The sequence below is a fragment of the Rhipicephalus microplus genome, chromosome 6, assembly GCF_043290135.1.
Source record: "Rhipicephalus microplus isolate Deutch F79 chromosome 6, USDA_Rmic, whole genome shotgun sequence".
Taxonomy (NCBI): Eukaryota; Metazoa; Arthropoda; class Arachnida; order Ixodida; family Ixodidae; genus Rhipicephalus; species Rhipicephalus microplus.
In genome coordinates this window covers 109953759-109968900 of record NC_134705.1, presented here as the reverse complement: position 1 = coordinate 109968900, position 15142 = coordinate 109953759, and the positions used below count along the sequence as shown (strand labels likewise).

The 15142-nt window shown below is 43.6% G+C and overlaps 1 protein-coding gene across 1 annotated transcript in view; it reads right to left on the bottom strand.

Moving 5' to 3' along the window:
• Positions 1-5281: 5281 nt before the first annotated feature.
• LOC142764869 (U-scoloptoxin(18)-Er1a-like) overlaps positions 5282-15142 on the bottom strand; it is a 79993-nt gene continuing 70132 nt past the window's right edge. The window contains exon 4 of the mRNA XM_075865410.1: positions 5282-5466. Within this exon, the coding sequence (XP_075721525.1) occupies positions 5339-5466 (128 nt within the window). The 3' untranslated portion in view covers positions 5282-5338. The remainder of the gene's footprint in view (positions 5467-15142) is intronic.

Here is a 15142-nt window from a genome sequence, read left to right as displayed (position 1 = left end):
TTTCAGGTAACATATTCCAATTAGAAATTGCTTGATTAAACAAAGAAAACTCATGCAATATAATATGACTAATTGGTTACCTAATACTCTTGAATTCTCGCTGATCGTTTGGAACACTCTTTGATGTCGTATTTCCGTTACATATTGAAGTGACCGTAGCAAAGATTATAGAGGAATTTTAATCTAGATATGACCCTATGCTGCTGGAGTGTCCGAAGGTTTGCCCTATACGTAAAGTGGTTACACACGAGTGACGCGAATACACAGAATAAATGAAGCGCAAAGCTACATTTTTATTCTCTCAATTTTACTTATTAGGTATTGTTGATAAGGGTTCCTTTGACATCTGCATACTCCAAGTAAGGTGGTACTATTGCCTTATAAGCGTTTAAATTCACAGCAGGAGGAGTACTGCGCAACTTTTTTTTCGAAAATGCCGATTTCTTAAGTGCACCCTGGCAAGTGTTATCAATGTTCGTTTCCCAAATGAGGTTACTTGTAAGTGTGACGCATAAACGTTAAACCTTATCAGATCTGTTGATCGTAGCATTACCTAAAGATTAAGTAAAGGCGAGAGGCCTCTTTCTGTTGCTGAATGTAATAGAAGTTGTCTTATTAGCATTTATTCGTAAACCCCACGTTATACACCATGTCTCAATTGAGTGCAAGACATTTTCAATTTATTTTAGTCATCTCGGGTTTTAATAGCTGTGTATACCACGCAGTCGTCAACGAATAATTTAATATGGATAGGGGGTTCAACAGTAAGATAAATATCATTATATATACTAAAAAAGTAGAGGGCCCAGTACAGAACCCTGCGGGACTCCAGAGTACACATCCAACTCAGCTTCCTGTGAGTATGCGTATGGAGGCTATTTAAGAATGTAGTGCTCTCGGGTAGGTTCATGCAAAAATGAGTGACGGAAAAGTCGCAATCAAATATTAGCGGACACACAAAATCTCGACAAAATATACAACACAATATACCAAAAAGAATAGATAAAAAAGAACTGGCGATTGATCAGAACGTGTAAACAAGAAAGAACCTACGATGCATAAAAAAGAAGTAAATAGATGACTTGCTCAGTGGATTTTGTGCTGAATTGTTGCGCCGCCCGTGATCTCAACTTCCAGCGTAGCACTCGCCGATCGGCCCGCCGTTAGTGATCTGGTGCCGTGCAGCTCTCGCCGAGCGCTGCCCCAGTTTTTAATCCTTTGACATTGTCCCCCGTATTTCCTATCTCTCCCCCTTTCTGCCGTCAAAATAGCCACCCTCAAAGCCACCATAAACGAAACTACTCTAAGGGAGCTGTTCAGCAGAGCCAAGAGTGCAATTTGCAGCTGGACGTAGGACTCTATGAAGGACCTGTACTGGCGGCAGAAACTTACGCACCATCTTTGGTGCAGCTGGCGCCACATCGCAAGGAGCAGCTGTAGTGGGAACATGGCACGGCAATTCGATGTTTTATAAACTTCCGCGCCAGTCGCCTGTGGTAGCGAAACTGGTGGAGGCCAAAATCTGGCCTCTTTCACATTTTATGGCGCAGCAAGCGCTGTATTATTTGGATCGCTTTTCCAAGGCCACAGGGGCACTGCTCTCTTTCAGAGACTGCGGAGCAGACCAGCGTCAAGGATGGCACAGATCTGTGCTCTTTATGAAGAACTGGTGCTCGATGCCCCCTGTTCTATCCAGCTCCCTCCACCACACCTGCAGCCTCTAGACGTACAATTAGAGCTGGAAAACTTGAATAAAACGCGAATATTGGAATGTGAGCTCCACCAGGCAGCCACGGATAAACACCATTAGAGGCTTCGGGGCACCTCTTGGTGTTCACGATCGGGCCCGTTCGAGATAGCCTCTACTGACCCGCGGCTCTTTGCATCATACCATCGACTGGGACAGCCATCCGGTGCAATCTTCCTATCCACGCGAGTTCCACTGGAGCTGAATTTGCCGGTCTTTGCTTCGCAGCCGACTACCTCACTGCAACAACGCACCAGCAGCCTGTTGTAATTTTTCGCGACGCCTTGATTGAATGATTGGATGATTGCATGAGAGCTCTACAAGCTCTCATCCAATCAGACTAAGCAGGCATCAATGTGGCGTTGCTGGACGCCAAACGGACCTCTGTCGTAGATAGTGGTGTGCACCTGTCTCTCCACTGGCTTCCCTCGCGCGTTGAGATAGCTGACAACGACGAGGCTGACGGCACCACTAAAGCCGCACAAAACTGCGATATCCAAGTCACCAGGTAGCCGAATAGAATTATTCCCGGCAATGACTACGACTGCTGCTACCAAGAGCCCACCCTGACATGTAGGTGGCAAGCGGCAAGTCTCCACCATGCCTTCCGGAGACCAGCCTGTACAGATGTGAATGGTGGTTGCTGGTTCGCCTGCATACCAGCAGCGCCTGGCCTACCACACGCATGTATTTCACAGTTCGCTGTTTATTGCCTCCGCGCCCAAGGCGCGGTGTTGAGGAAGCGCCGGAGGGTACTATTTTGTCATGCCTTGTCTTGACCACGAAACAGTCTGTGATGGTGAGCCGTTATCTGCCCGCGACAATTGAGGAAAACATGCGTTTTGCCCCGCACTCGCAGACGCAAGCCCTCCGAGCGTTCTTAGAGTTTTGTGCTTTAATAGACATCACCACGCTATAGGTGAAGCTTTCACTTCGTGTTGCTAACTGTATTAACAAGGCTCTATCTTGCTACGTTTCTCTCGTTTTACTTATAACAACTTTGTTTCCTTTCATCTTTAAATCCCCCTTCCTTCCCTGAATGCACTTAGCCGAGCTCCCCACGGTGGGAGGGAGAATTTAGCGTTCCTACGACTTATTTTTTATCTCTTTATTTTTCTACTCTCTCTATTCTTCTATCTGCTCTCTGTATTCCTTTTACCTTTTTTTGGTTGCTCTTTGGCGGCGAGTGCTCCATCTTTATCTTTTGCTACTTTTCCCTTCCCGCCTCCCAAATAAAGAGCTTAGCCCTGTCGCCCCATTCGAATGACAGAAATTAGTTCTTTCTTTTTTCCTTCACGACCTATTTCTACAACTCTCACTAGAAGCGAGGAGTGCAAAGAAATGATTGAAGGTTTTCACAATTTATGGTAAGAGTGGTTGCAACGAACAAAGGCTTTGATGGCACAGCGTAGATGGACTCACGCAAATGGCAATAGCTGCAATGTGGTAAAGACACTCACACATGCAGAGGGAAAAAAGCGTTTGATCAATAAAGGTCAACGGCCTTTCGGCATTCGGCAAGACGTGCGCCGACAGGATGCTGAATACCTAGAGCAGACTGGCCAATGCCACACTACAAAAAAGTCTCTGTGTCTAGATGGCTGCCCGCAATGACCTTCATGCAGGCGGTCTGCCAGCCAACATTTCCGCGCCCTGGTCGCTTTCTTCAGTCGTAGCCGAATAAGCCACGTCTGCCCGCTCTACCAGTCAGCACCCGTGGCGTTTTTTCTCGCTGTTCGTGCACGCTCTACCTTGAACAAAAAATTGTTCATGCTCACACCAGCTACAGTCTCGCATTATTTTTACCGTAATCTTCGGTTTAGGCTCATGGTGTCGCGCAGTTTTCAAACGCGCATATTCACATCACAAAAGCCCCCTTTTAGAAAAGTGCTTCTTCATGGAAAAAAACTGCCAGTAAGTGTGCACTTTACCACGTCCAACAAAAGTCTTTTACGTTGTCCTCTACACAATCCTATACGAACACAACGACACTTCAAACAAGTACACAAAAAAAATCCTGCTGAGTCCTCTCCAAAATTCTATATTAAGTTACTATGTCATGTAAAAACAATACGCAATTCCAGTTTGCACAAAACGTACATCTTCATAACATCACATATACACAAAATGACACTTCGTTCTCCCTCTCAAGATCCTATATTGCAGCCAGGTATTAACTTCACGCCCAAGTAATGACATCCCGGACAAGACGAACAGAGTACACAGTAAAGGTTGGAGACTCGAAACAGTATCACGCATACGTACCCAGACTCACACAAAATATCGAGAAGAATACGGAACATATTTGTTATCCACGTTTTTTACACCTTCCATTTACCGCCGATAATATATTACAATCTTCAAAGACATGATATACTTAAATGTGTTAGAGAATTGTCTACTTTTTATAAAACAACCTTCTTCATAAACTACATACTGATACACTGCTGGTGAAACGATGGCTGGAAAGGAAGTCATTTTTTGTTTCTTCAAATAACTGCTGTCTCTGTCGCCAACCAGATGCAACTGAGCACTCTTTTATTAGCTGCAAAGATGCCATTCTGTTTTAGGACATCTGTCAACAAGCCGCTAAAAATATATTTACATTGTTTCACATACTCCACGGAACCATCTCCTAACATCTCTTCGTCAAGGGACTTTCGCGTGGTATTTCTTCTTGGGCTGCACAGTGTGTAAAATGCGCACAAGCCCATAATGCAGGTACCAACATTTCTTCAAGTATGCATTTTGTGCACCGGACTTTCGACTAAAAGAACACTTATGAAGAACTTGACAACACGCCAGACTTCGACCCTAATTTGATGAGGTGTGCATTCTTACCAGCCTTCCTGTTCAACTGGTTTCGAAGGACTTTTTTTGTTTTTGTGGACATGCACAGAATATAAGTATGTAAGCCTTTGATTGCTTGCGGAGTGCTTGAGCGATATTTTTCGCTCAGTGAATGCATCACTCCATCATAGCAAGCTGGCAACTGCCACCTGGAGGGGCACAGCAGTTGCCAGCTTGCTCTCTCCCTCTTTCCTCTGTGTCCTTGTCTATCTGTGTATGCAAATGAAATAAATCACTAAATACACTTGTGACAATTTCCAATACCTTATGGGAGAAATACTACAAAAACATTCGTGACTCAGAGGTGGAAAAGCTACTTGCTACGTGGATGACCTGAGTTTGATCATGTCTTACCCAGAAATTGTCAGTCGTTACTGTATTTGAACATTTCGACATCTTGAAATCACAGAGAAGATGACTTTTTGCTCACAATCAATGAAGTCAACAGGGATGCCAATGCCGGCATTTCCGTGAAATGAGCTCTTCAACGTTGTCCCGTAAAAAGTGACTGTAGTATACAGTGTGGCAAATGCAGTTCGATACTGTACACTAAAATCCAACAAGTGATCAACAGTACAGATTTGTGCTCTGCAAAATATAAAAAAATGTTTATTAGTTTTTTATTTCAATAGAGGAAGGAAGGAAGAAAGGAATGAAGAAAGGAAAGAAGGAAGGCAGGTTGGAAGGAAGGAAGGAAGGAAGGAAGGAGGAAGGAAGGTAGGAAGGAAGGAAAGAAAAAAGTTAGTATAGGTTTTCATGTTGTAAAGGGCGTCTAGTTAGCACAACGCGTCTTCGTTTCGGGGGGCCTGCATTTGGCGAAGGGCTTCGCTTGCGTTTTGTTTTCACACAAATGTGGTTCACGCATTGTCCTGAAAAAAAGATGTTCGTTATGTACGCAAAATGACAGTTGTTAAATAATATTACACAACTAGCCTAACATGTTTATGGATCGAAAAGAGCAGTGCAAGTTTTGTTTAGGAAGTCATGTAGTTGTAGGTACAGTAATATTAATAAAAATATTGAGTTACTGCAAAAAACACATAAAATCACTTTTAGTTCGATAAGTTCAAAATCGTTCAATAGGTGAAAATGTACGTACCAAAGCTCGTGCACCCTCAACATGAAGATCACGAAAAGAAAGCAGTTTTTATTTTGTCTAGAAAAAGAATTCGATTGCTCGTTTTTCTATCAATTCTCGAGTTTCTACAAATTGTACCCAGTAAAACTAGGTATTCTTGTACCAAAATAGAATTTAATGCAGGTTACCCAAAAGCTTCATCTCTGACAGCTCTGTACACCTTCGTCCGGCATACTTTCAAGGTCAATATATATAAAGCAAAATGATGGGTCTAAACCCGCCAGGTGGTTAATTGGTTTCGGTCTTTAACGGCTGACTTGAGTGTCGCGGTAGCGAGTTCCGGCCGTGGCAGCCGCACTTAAATAAACGCTTCACACTACTCTTCAGTATGCCTAAATTAGGGTGTGCTGTAAAACAACTGGCAACACTGTACAAATTACCAGTTTTAAACATCTGTGAAACAATTGTAAAACAACTTCATTGATAACTCCTGCGAATTTGTTGTCTGGGCCTAGGCACCCTCCGAGGAGGACCGGAGACCCTCTTTTCTTGCCGCCTCACCGAGCTGCGGATGACCCATAGTTGGTCCTGGAAGTTGCAGCGGCGCAGTGCGGCCGTCCACAGCGCCACAGTTTCATCTGGGGAGTGTGCACTTTCTTCTGCTATTAGTGCACATTTACAGAACATGTTCCTTAGTTATGCGTGAGTTCAGCCCCGAAATTCCCAGGTATCATCTGGATATACGTCTGGATACATCCTCCTAAAGTGAACTGGCTTGGCAAGGTCTGGTTATGTAATTGCCTCAAATCTACCACTTCGTGTCTGTGAAGATTGTGCGTTTGAAGAAAATAAATACGCCAAGACTTTTACGAAAGCTCGTAATGTCACATTATATGGTCATGCTCGCCCTCTCTGTCTAAGCTAGAAATAAAAATAGGAAATTTATTGATTGGTTCATTGATTGATATGTGGTGTTGAACGCATCAACACCACCATATGATTATGAGAGATGCCGTAGTGAAGGGCTCCAAAAATTTCGACCACCTGGGATTCTTTAACGTGCGCCCGAACCTGAGCACACGGGCCTACAACATTTCTGCCTACATTGAAAATGCAGCCACCGCAGCTGGGATTTGACCCCGCGACCTGCAGGTCAGCAGCCGAGTACCTTGGCCACTAGACCACAGCGTCGGGGGAAATAAAGATGAGTAAACTACAACGCAAAATTCTAATGCGTAATGTAAACGTATAAATCACATGTAGCAACAGTTGTTGCATGTGTCTGGGCGTAGCGTCCTAAATAACTTGGGCTGGCCTAATGACATCACTCATGTCGAAATGTCAACGGATCGTCTTATACTTGTTTTCAGCCGCATGAGTCATCTCGCACATTCTCTGACAGAACAGCTGTGCTTTTTGTTGTGCATATATAACTCACATACTGAATATATATCTCACATATGCTCAGTTGACGGCACATGTAACAAGAGTGGCGCACAAGGACTAAGATACACTACTACGACAAGAAGCATTGAAAGTATTAAAGATTGTGAAAGATCCTTAGCAATTTGTTTTATGTTGGTCATGAATAGTCCTTCTCAGACTGCTATAAGTTTGAACTAACAATTATTACTTATAATTGTACCCAACAAGGCTTTTCTTCAATTGGCTGTATGTACCTCACTCGTGACACTGGACATAACTTAGGAAGGACGTCACTTATTTTAATTCCACATAGAACATGGTACGGCGAAGAATCAATCAGCAATTAGTTGACATATGCAGCAGTTTTCCGCTAAATAGTAAAATAAGCGAATGTGACCTGTATAATATTGTAAAAAGAACCTAAAATACTAGAAAACTTCGAATGAAGTGTTTTTAAAAGCATATACATGCATTCATTTGGATTTTACGTATTGCAATGTATACTTACCTTCGCCTAACGGTGGCATAAATTGGGACAAAATTGTTAAAGCCACGAATATTTATTTTCACTTTAATCCTTCAATTTACTCATCTATACAGAAACATTTCTTAGGATACAAGGTATAGGCTACATAAACGTTGATATGTTTCCACTGTGCAAAACGCCATTCGAAAAATAAAATAAAATTGCTCAAGATGTCTCAATTTGTTCTAACTTCCGGGCAAAACAATACAGAGTGAAAAACGTCATTTCTTCAGTTTCGCTGTGGAGATACTTGAAATTCACTTTCTGTGCCCATACGCAGTCTAAAAGAGCCCAGTCCTTGGACTTGAGACAGAGCGTGGTGTTTTTCAGCTCCAAAACTCCTTGCAGTTTCAACAGCTCCAGTCTTTCTTTTTGCCAATGCTATGTTTTGTTCAACTCTTGCAAATCATTGAATTTTTCAAAAAATGAAGGATAGATATGCTGGACACATCTTTTTTACTTCTTATTGCCGTTTTGATGGAGAGATGCTCAGGAATTTCAAGTCTTTTAACTTCATCCGGCAGGTTTTGTGATGCAATGAAACTAAAATTGTTCTAGCTTCAGATTTTCTAGCGCTCATTTTTTTTACAATAGGGTATTGGATAAACGACGTTAAAAGTAAATCCCATGACGTCTTTGTGAACAAATGAAGTTGGAGATTCCGTCAATGTTTATGCGTCTCTTAGGATCATCCTTAGAGAAAAAACACCTCGTTGCAGCATGATTAGAGGCAGTCATGTATTGAAATGCAATCAGTGCTTTTTCATAAAGTTTTCTTCTAGAAACTCTGAACGATAATGTCTTGAATGTCGGAACCCTCCTAAACGAAGCAATACAATATATTACGAGTAGTACTTATTTGTTCAAATATTAAGGCACTCCGTGAGGCAATTGGATGCATTGTTTTGTCATGTTTTGCCCCTTTTACAAGCCACAACTCAATGAAAATTTTCGCCATTTCTCTGGGCACCAAACTAAGTAAACTTTCGGTGGTATGTAGCCTGTACTCTAAAGTAACAAAAGAAACATTTATGTTGCTGTACTGGTGCAGCAGTAGTTTCATGCATGGATACAAAAACTTTGCCGAGCAGAATGTCGCCCTTTTTTGACGGGTCGCAAACACACCTAAACACGCTGATTAAGTTTCTCAGCACTAACATCGAATTTTACAAACGAAAAAGTAGATGAAGATTAGCTCTTATGGCTGAAAAAAAGGAACAAAGAAAAGTAGTTTTTTATATGCTACAGGCGTCGGTATGGTTAGAATGTGGCGTTTTTTTCCGTATCTCATTTTGGCCAACCCTACTCTGCTTCAGTGTGTTTTATTTTGAAATTTACGCGCTGTAAGCCTTGAACGTTCGCGAGATGAGGAGCACGTGGCAGACTGGCAAAAAACTGCGTTGCTGTGCCACCTAAATTGGCGTGCACCATAGAGTTGAGAGCATCGGTCACGACGTCCGATATTTATCCCGCAGCGGTGCGTTGTTTATGGTGCATTCAGATGACGGACCGAATCCGGATTTAGCGGGACGGACGGCGCGTCACGTGACCTCACATCAGCGATTCCCCTTGTCTGCGACTCGTCTGTGGGGCTCGCGGACGGATGACCGCAATTGTTTCTCACATCGGGATTCTGGCGGGGAAAAGCAGATACTTCAGCGGATTAGCTCGGGGTTTCTGGCAACCAGTACACTTTTCGTCTGGTCGCGGCATGTCCTCCATGGCTCGCGAATAGCTGCATGACTGGTCAGCATCATCTACGCTTGAGCATGGTTTACATAGTTTCTGGGCGCTTTGTTCTCAGGTGATTAAATATGCAGAAATCACTTTTGGTGGTTCAGGAAATGTCGCCGCCGTCGTTTGACACGCGAGATTCTCAGCCGTCATGATGGTGAAATATTCTAACTTCTGATACAGGCGACGTGCCGCTTCTAAAGAAAGAATGGGAGACGCGTTCAGAAGTTCTACAAGTGGGGAACAATGTAGGTAAAAGAACATTCTGCCAGCAACTCCCTTTTCTCCTGAAAGAATAACACTCCTCGTTCATTTGTCACAACGCGACAAACACCGCAGTAAAGCGTCGCTTCTTGCGGGCCTCCATGTTGAATACTCTCAAACCGGTCTGCTTTCAGCGCGCGTAGGTGAGCGCTGAACCTGCTGTCGAGGGTAATCTGGCTGTTTTCTCCTAGGACACTGTCCGTCGTGTGAATGCGCCTGCAGGCGGATCATCCGCGGATTACCAGTCCGCGTCCACGCGAAATCCGGATTCGGTCCGTCGTCTGAATGCACCATTAAACGCACCTTTCCTGATCACCGGTGCCGTGTATGAGAGCAACGACACCACCCTGCGGTGCAGTAGGTGACGCAGTAAAGCAGTTTTCCATTGCTATGCCACGCGCTTCACATCGCAGAAACTTTTGCGGTGGACAGTATATTGTTAGCTTCACTTGAATTTTGAATAATATTATTGCGATTTTTTAAATCTGCTCCTCATTTCCTAAATGTCCTTATATCTTAGTCTGATACCATACTCGTATCAACTTGAGAGGATTGAAGTTTTTGTAATCATTTATAATTTCTTCACAGTGATGTATTTTGATCGCGCCGCTATGATGGTTTTCGCTCATCTCGCTGATGTTCGTATCTTAGGAGCCTGAATGTACGTCAAGTTCGGAATCAGTTATATATGATGGTTCTTGCGTCATCTCTGTGACTTATAACATATATGCACACATACCAGCATTATCACTGTTAATAATACTAATATTATATTAGGTAATAATGTTTGTATTACTAGGAATATTTCTAAAAAACGTCGGATGCTGAAAACAGCCGAACTCTGCACACTGCCTTGTCCCATTATTCACACCGTCGTTTTAAAAAGTGGTCAGGAAAACAAATCAGTAATAAGGAGATACCATATATATATATATATATATATATATATATATATATATATATATATATATATATATATATATATATATATATATATATTTATTTATTTATATTTATATATATATATATATATATATATATATATATATATATTGTTACCACATGTGTAATTTAGGTATGTGCACCTGTGTAGCGGGGAACATGGTGGTGGGAGAAGAAGAGGACGTTCGGTTGGTGGCAAGAGCTCGCTGCTGAGCATTCACTGCTGTATACCGTTGAGTCGACCGTTACGTCGGCTCTGAATAAACCCCTCTCGTAGACGCAACAGAGTGGTGGAGGTGCTGGGTACGGCACGTCGACGTACCACGGAGCCACAGCTGTTCGGAGTTCGCCGGAGCCGTCGTCTTTCCGGTCTGCCGCCGACAACAGTCGTCCTGGCCCAGAGCGAAGGTCAGTAATCAACCGCCTCGACTTCGCGCAGCTCTACGCTGGCTACACCTAGGCATCACTACATGGAACCCCGCCCGTTGGCGGGAATGGCAGGAGAAGATGTGGACGCGTGGCTAACGCACTACAAAAGGGTGAGCCGGTACAACCACTGGAACTCTATCGATCAGCTGGAAAACGTCGCACTGTTTCTCACGGACACTGCCCTGATGTGGTATGAAAACCAACAGTCCTTGACAACATGGGCTCTGTTTGCTCAAGAACTTAAGAGGTGTTATGGTGACTCCGCCTTAAAAAAGAAAAGCGTGGAGCGGACTCTTGCTGGAAGAGCCCAGACTCCTGGAGAAACTTGCACTGCTTATATAGAGGGCGTTCTTAAGCTTTGCAAGATTATAAACCCGCAGAAGTGTGAAGAAGACAGGGTCTGACACCTCTTGAAAAGCATAGCGGGAGACGTTTACAATTTTCTGATAGGCAGGGATGACCTCACCTCTGTCTCCGACGTCCAACATCACTGCCGCACGTTTGAAAAATTGAAGACTCGTCGCATCGCCCCGAAATTTGGTAGGCTGGCAAATGTGACAACGGTCGCCAGCGTCGACGTGAGCCCACCCATCGACCTTGCCGCTACTATTCGGGCAATTGTGAGTGAAGAGCTGCAGCGACAAGGTGGTAGGGTTGACGAAACCGTTCCTTATCCATCTACTAATCTACCCTACTACACGGCGGCGCCATTAGCTCCTTTGCCACCATCGATATGTGTGGCAGAACTCAGCGAAACTGGAAATCCGCGGCCACGTCGTGACTCATTTGCGGCCGACCAGCGATAAGGCCAACGCCTTCGTCACGGCCCCGCCACGCAGAGGTGGGCAGCCCCCGATCAGCAAGCTCGTCACCCACCCTTCACAGCTGAGCGGTCTCAGCATTGGTTCGGCGAGCGTTTTCTACCAGTCCGCTACAACTATGGCTTCGAAGGACACAATGCCAGGTATTGCAACAACCGGCAGCCGCCAAGGTACGACCGATCACCGAGATTTACCTGTTCTGGCGTTACCCGAGCACCGACATTCCTGGGAATCGCGTCTTACGAGAGCTTAGGACCACTACGAAACCAATCTCCGGCCTCTGACCGCAGTGTGACGCCACCACCTGCCCCTCGCGCCAACCGATTACCGTCTCCTCGGCTCCGCCACTCCTTGCCTCCTACGGAAAACTAGCCGGCGCGGCCTTTGGAGGTGAGGTCGCCGGACAGTCTTCGATTTCAACAGATATACCTCTGTTAGCTTCTATGTTTAGAAATAAGGTTCGAGTGCTTATTGGTGGTGTACCAAACTGGCATTGGTGGACACAGGTGCAACCGTGTCAGTAATGAGTTTGGTTTTCACCCCGCACCTCCACCACTCTGTTTCATCTACGAGAAGGGGTTAATTCAGAGCCAACGTAACGGTCGACTCGACGGTATACAGCAGTGAAGGTGCAGCAGCGAGCTCTTGCCACCAACCGAACGTCTTCTTCTTCTCCCACCATGTTCCCCGCTACACTGGTGCACATACCTAAATTACACATGTGATAACTATAAATATATATATATATATATATATATATTCATTCAGTTAGATTCACCAGTCGAAAGCGTTTAATTAAAAAATTTTGAGCTCTGGCCTTTGTCAGTAATGAGGGCGCAATCTGTTCGCACTCATGTTTATACTATTTTGAGTAAGAAAATCATAATAGGACGACAAAAGAGAGGCTTAAAATTGGAAACGTTCCAGGATTCACTGTGCTATGCAAGGGGCGTCATGAGTGTGTATTTTTTTAGAAGTATTGCCTTTAGAGTAGTTGGAAGGTGGTCCCTTTATAGTAGACGGGGGCCGGCTAAGGTAAGGGCTTGCGAGTCATGGTTTTTTTTTTGACTGACCATCACTAATCCGAAGTCGATGGCGTGAGCGACTGTGGTATCTATCAAGCTAACAGAAATTGCAATTAACGACCATGGAAAACAATTACCAAAACTGACCCCCACGACCAACACCATTCTTTGCGACAAAAACCACTTCTCAAACCAGGAAATAAACCTACTAACACAGTTCGAACAGAATATATACCAAGAGGTCATAAAAATAATATACACAACCTTAACAGAGATGATGTTTCGAACCCCACACTTCCAGACGCTATACCATATAACTACAACACATCCGCCCACGAGGCCACTCACGGCACGAAAGAGAACGCACCTCTCAACACCTACAGCGACAATGCGATTATAAACCTATTGGACATGAGTTTGTCAACCCCTGAAGTATAAATATAATCTAAAATAATAAACTTTTGAAAAAGTAGAAAAACTTTTGATGACCTTCACTCCACTTGGAGATCTCGGCAATTTCGCTAGAAAATTGAGGCTGCACGAATATTTCTTAGACGAGCCTTTTAACAGTCCAAAGGCTCCCGCCACTGAATAAACAATCGGACACCAAACAGTCACCGAGGCAAGTGTCTGAAGTCATTTAGTAACGTGGTCCAGAAATATATACTATAGGAGTAGACAACACAAAAGGGAAAGCAGGAAAACACGATAAAATTCGAGAAAAAGAGTATGCAAAACCTAGCGTCTAGGACTGACATAGTAATGAAACGCGCTGTCAAAGGAGGGGCGATTGTAGTCTTGAATACAGCCGACCACTTAGAAGAAGCATGCGGTCAACCAAACGACTAACGAACTCTACAAACGCCTTGCAGGAGATCCGACATAAAAATACACGAGTATTGTAACAACAGAACTGAAGGAGCTGTTGGACGAAGGAAGAATAACACGCAGTGAGCAGAAATTATAGCGACCAGTACACCCTTTTTCAGGTCGCTTTTACATACTCCAGAAGAATTAGAAATTCAATAACGTACAGGTACATTAACCTAGCTCATATAGGTGTACGTTAAAAAAATTATAGGCCACATTTATTGCACTCTCGCGTCGTAAGTAAAGGACACGACACATTTTCTTCGAGATATTGCAGACCTGCGCGTTGCGAAACATTCGTACTTAGTTACTTTTGCTGTGTCCTCATTGTATAGAAATATTTCTCACAATGATGGCATAGCGGCATTAAAAACACGTACACATACCATAGACAACCTGACACCCCAGATTTTCCTTCCATCGCAAGTCTCACAAGGCTATTTTTGGAATTGAACTCATTTGAGTTTAACCTAAAGAACATTCGACAAATCAGAGGAACTGCCATGGGTATCAAGCTCGCACCAAACTATGCTAACATTTCGTGCGTAAACTAGAAACAGAATTTTCGACCCAAACTTACTTGAAACCACTCCTATATAGGTTGAGCATTGACGACATTTTTCTTGTTTGGAATTTTAGCGAACATGAACGGCTAAACTTTATCGATGCTTACAATAACGTGCATCTGAACATACACTTCACACACACCTACTCACAGGTAAAAGTAATTTTATTGACGTTACCATAAAAATAGAAGATGACAAACTTTCCACAACTTTTTACCGCAAACCCACGGATCGACAACAGAGCCTCTATAACCAAAGTGATCATCTATGCTATTGTAAAAACAGCATTTCATACGGCGAAGCCCAACGTTATAAGAGAATTTGCTCCAAAGACATTGATTTCCACGCGAGCTCTGAAAGGCTAAAACAAATCCTCGATAAACAGAATTATCCTCCACATGTAATTGGTGACGCCATTCAAAAAGTTAGAAAACGGCAACGTGACGACCTTCTTATGAAGCAGCCCCCACAACAAACTCTGCAACAGACATACTTGTTTTTAAATTACAGTATGAATTTTCCTAACGTTCTCAAAATGCTTAGACGGCAATACAACATACTAGAACAAAGTGAACGTCTGAAACGCGCATTCCCATCGGCTCTTGGCGTCGTTTACCCACCAACAAGGAAGCTCAGAGACACAGTTATAAACACTCATATCAATACTTCAACTTCGGACAGTTCATGCCGACCTTCTCTAAACATTGATGTACTGTATGCAAAGCAATGCGAGAGACAAGCCAGGCAACCAGCACGCAGTTCAGCTTTTCGATTAACGTACAAGGAAATCTAACATGTGATTCCTCTAATGAGGTACATCTATTTGAATGCAACGTGTGTGGCAAGCGATACATCGGAAACGGAA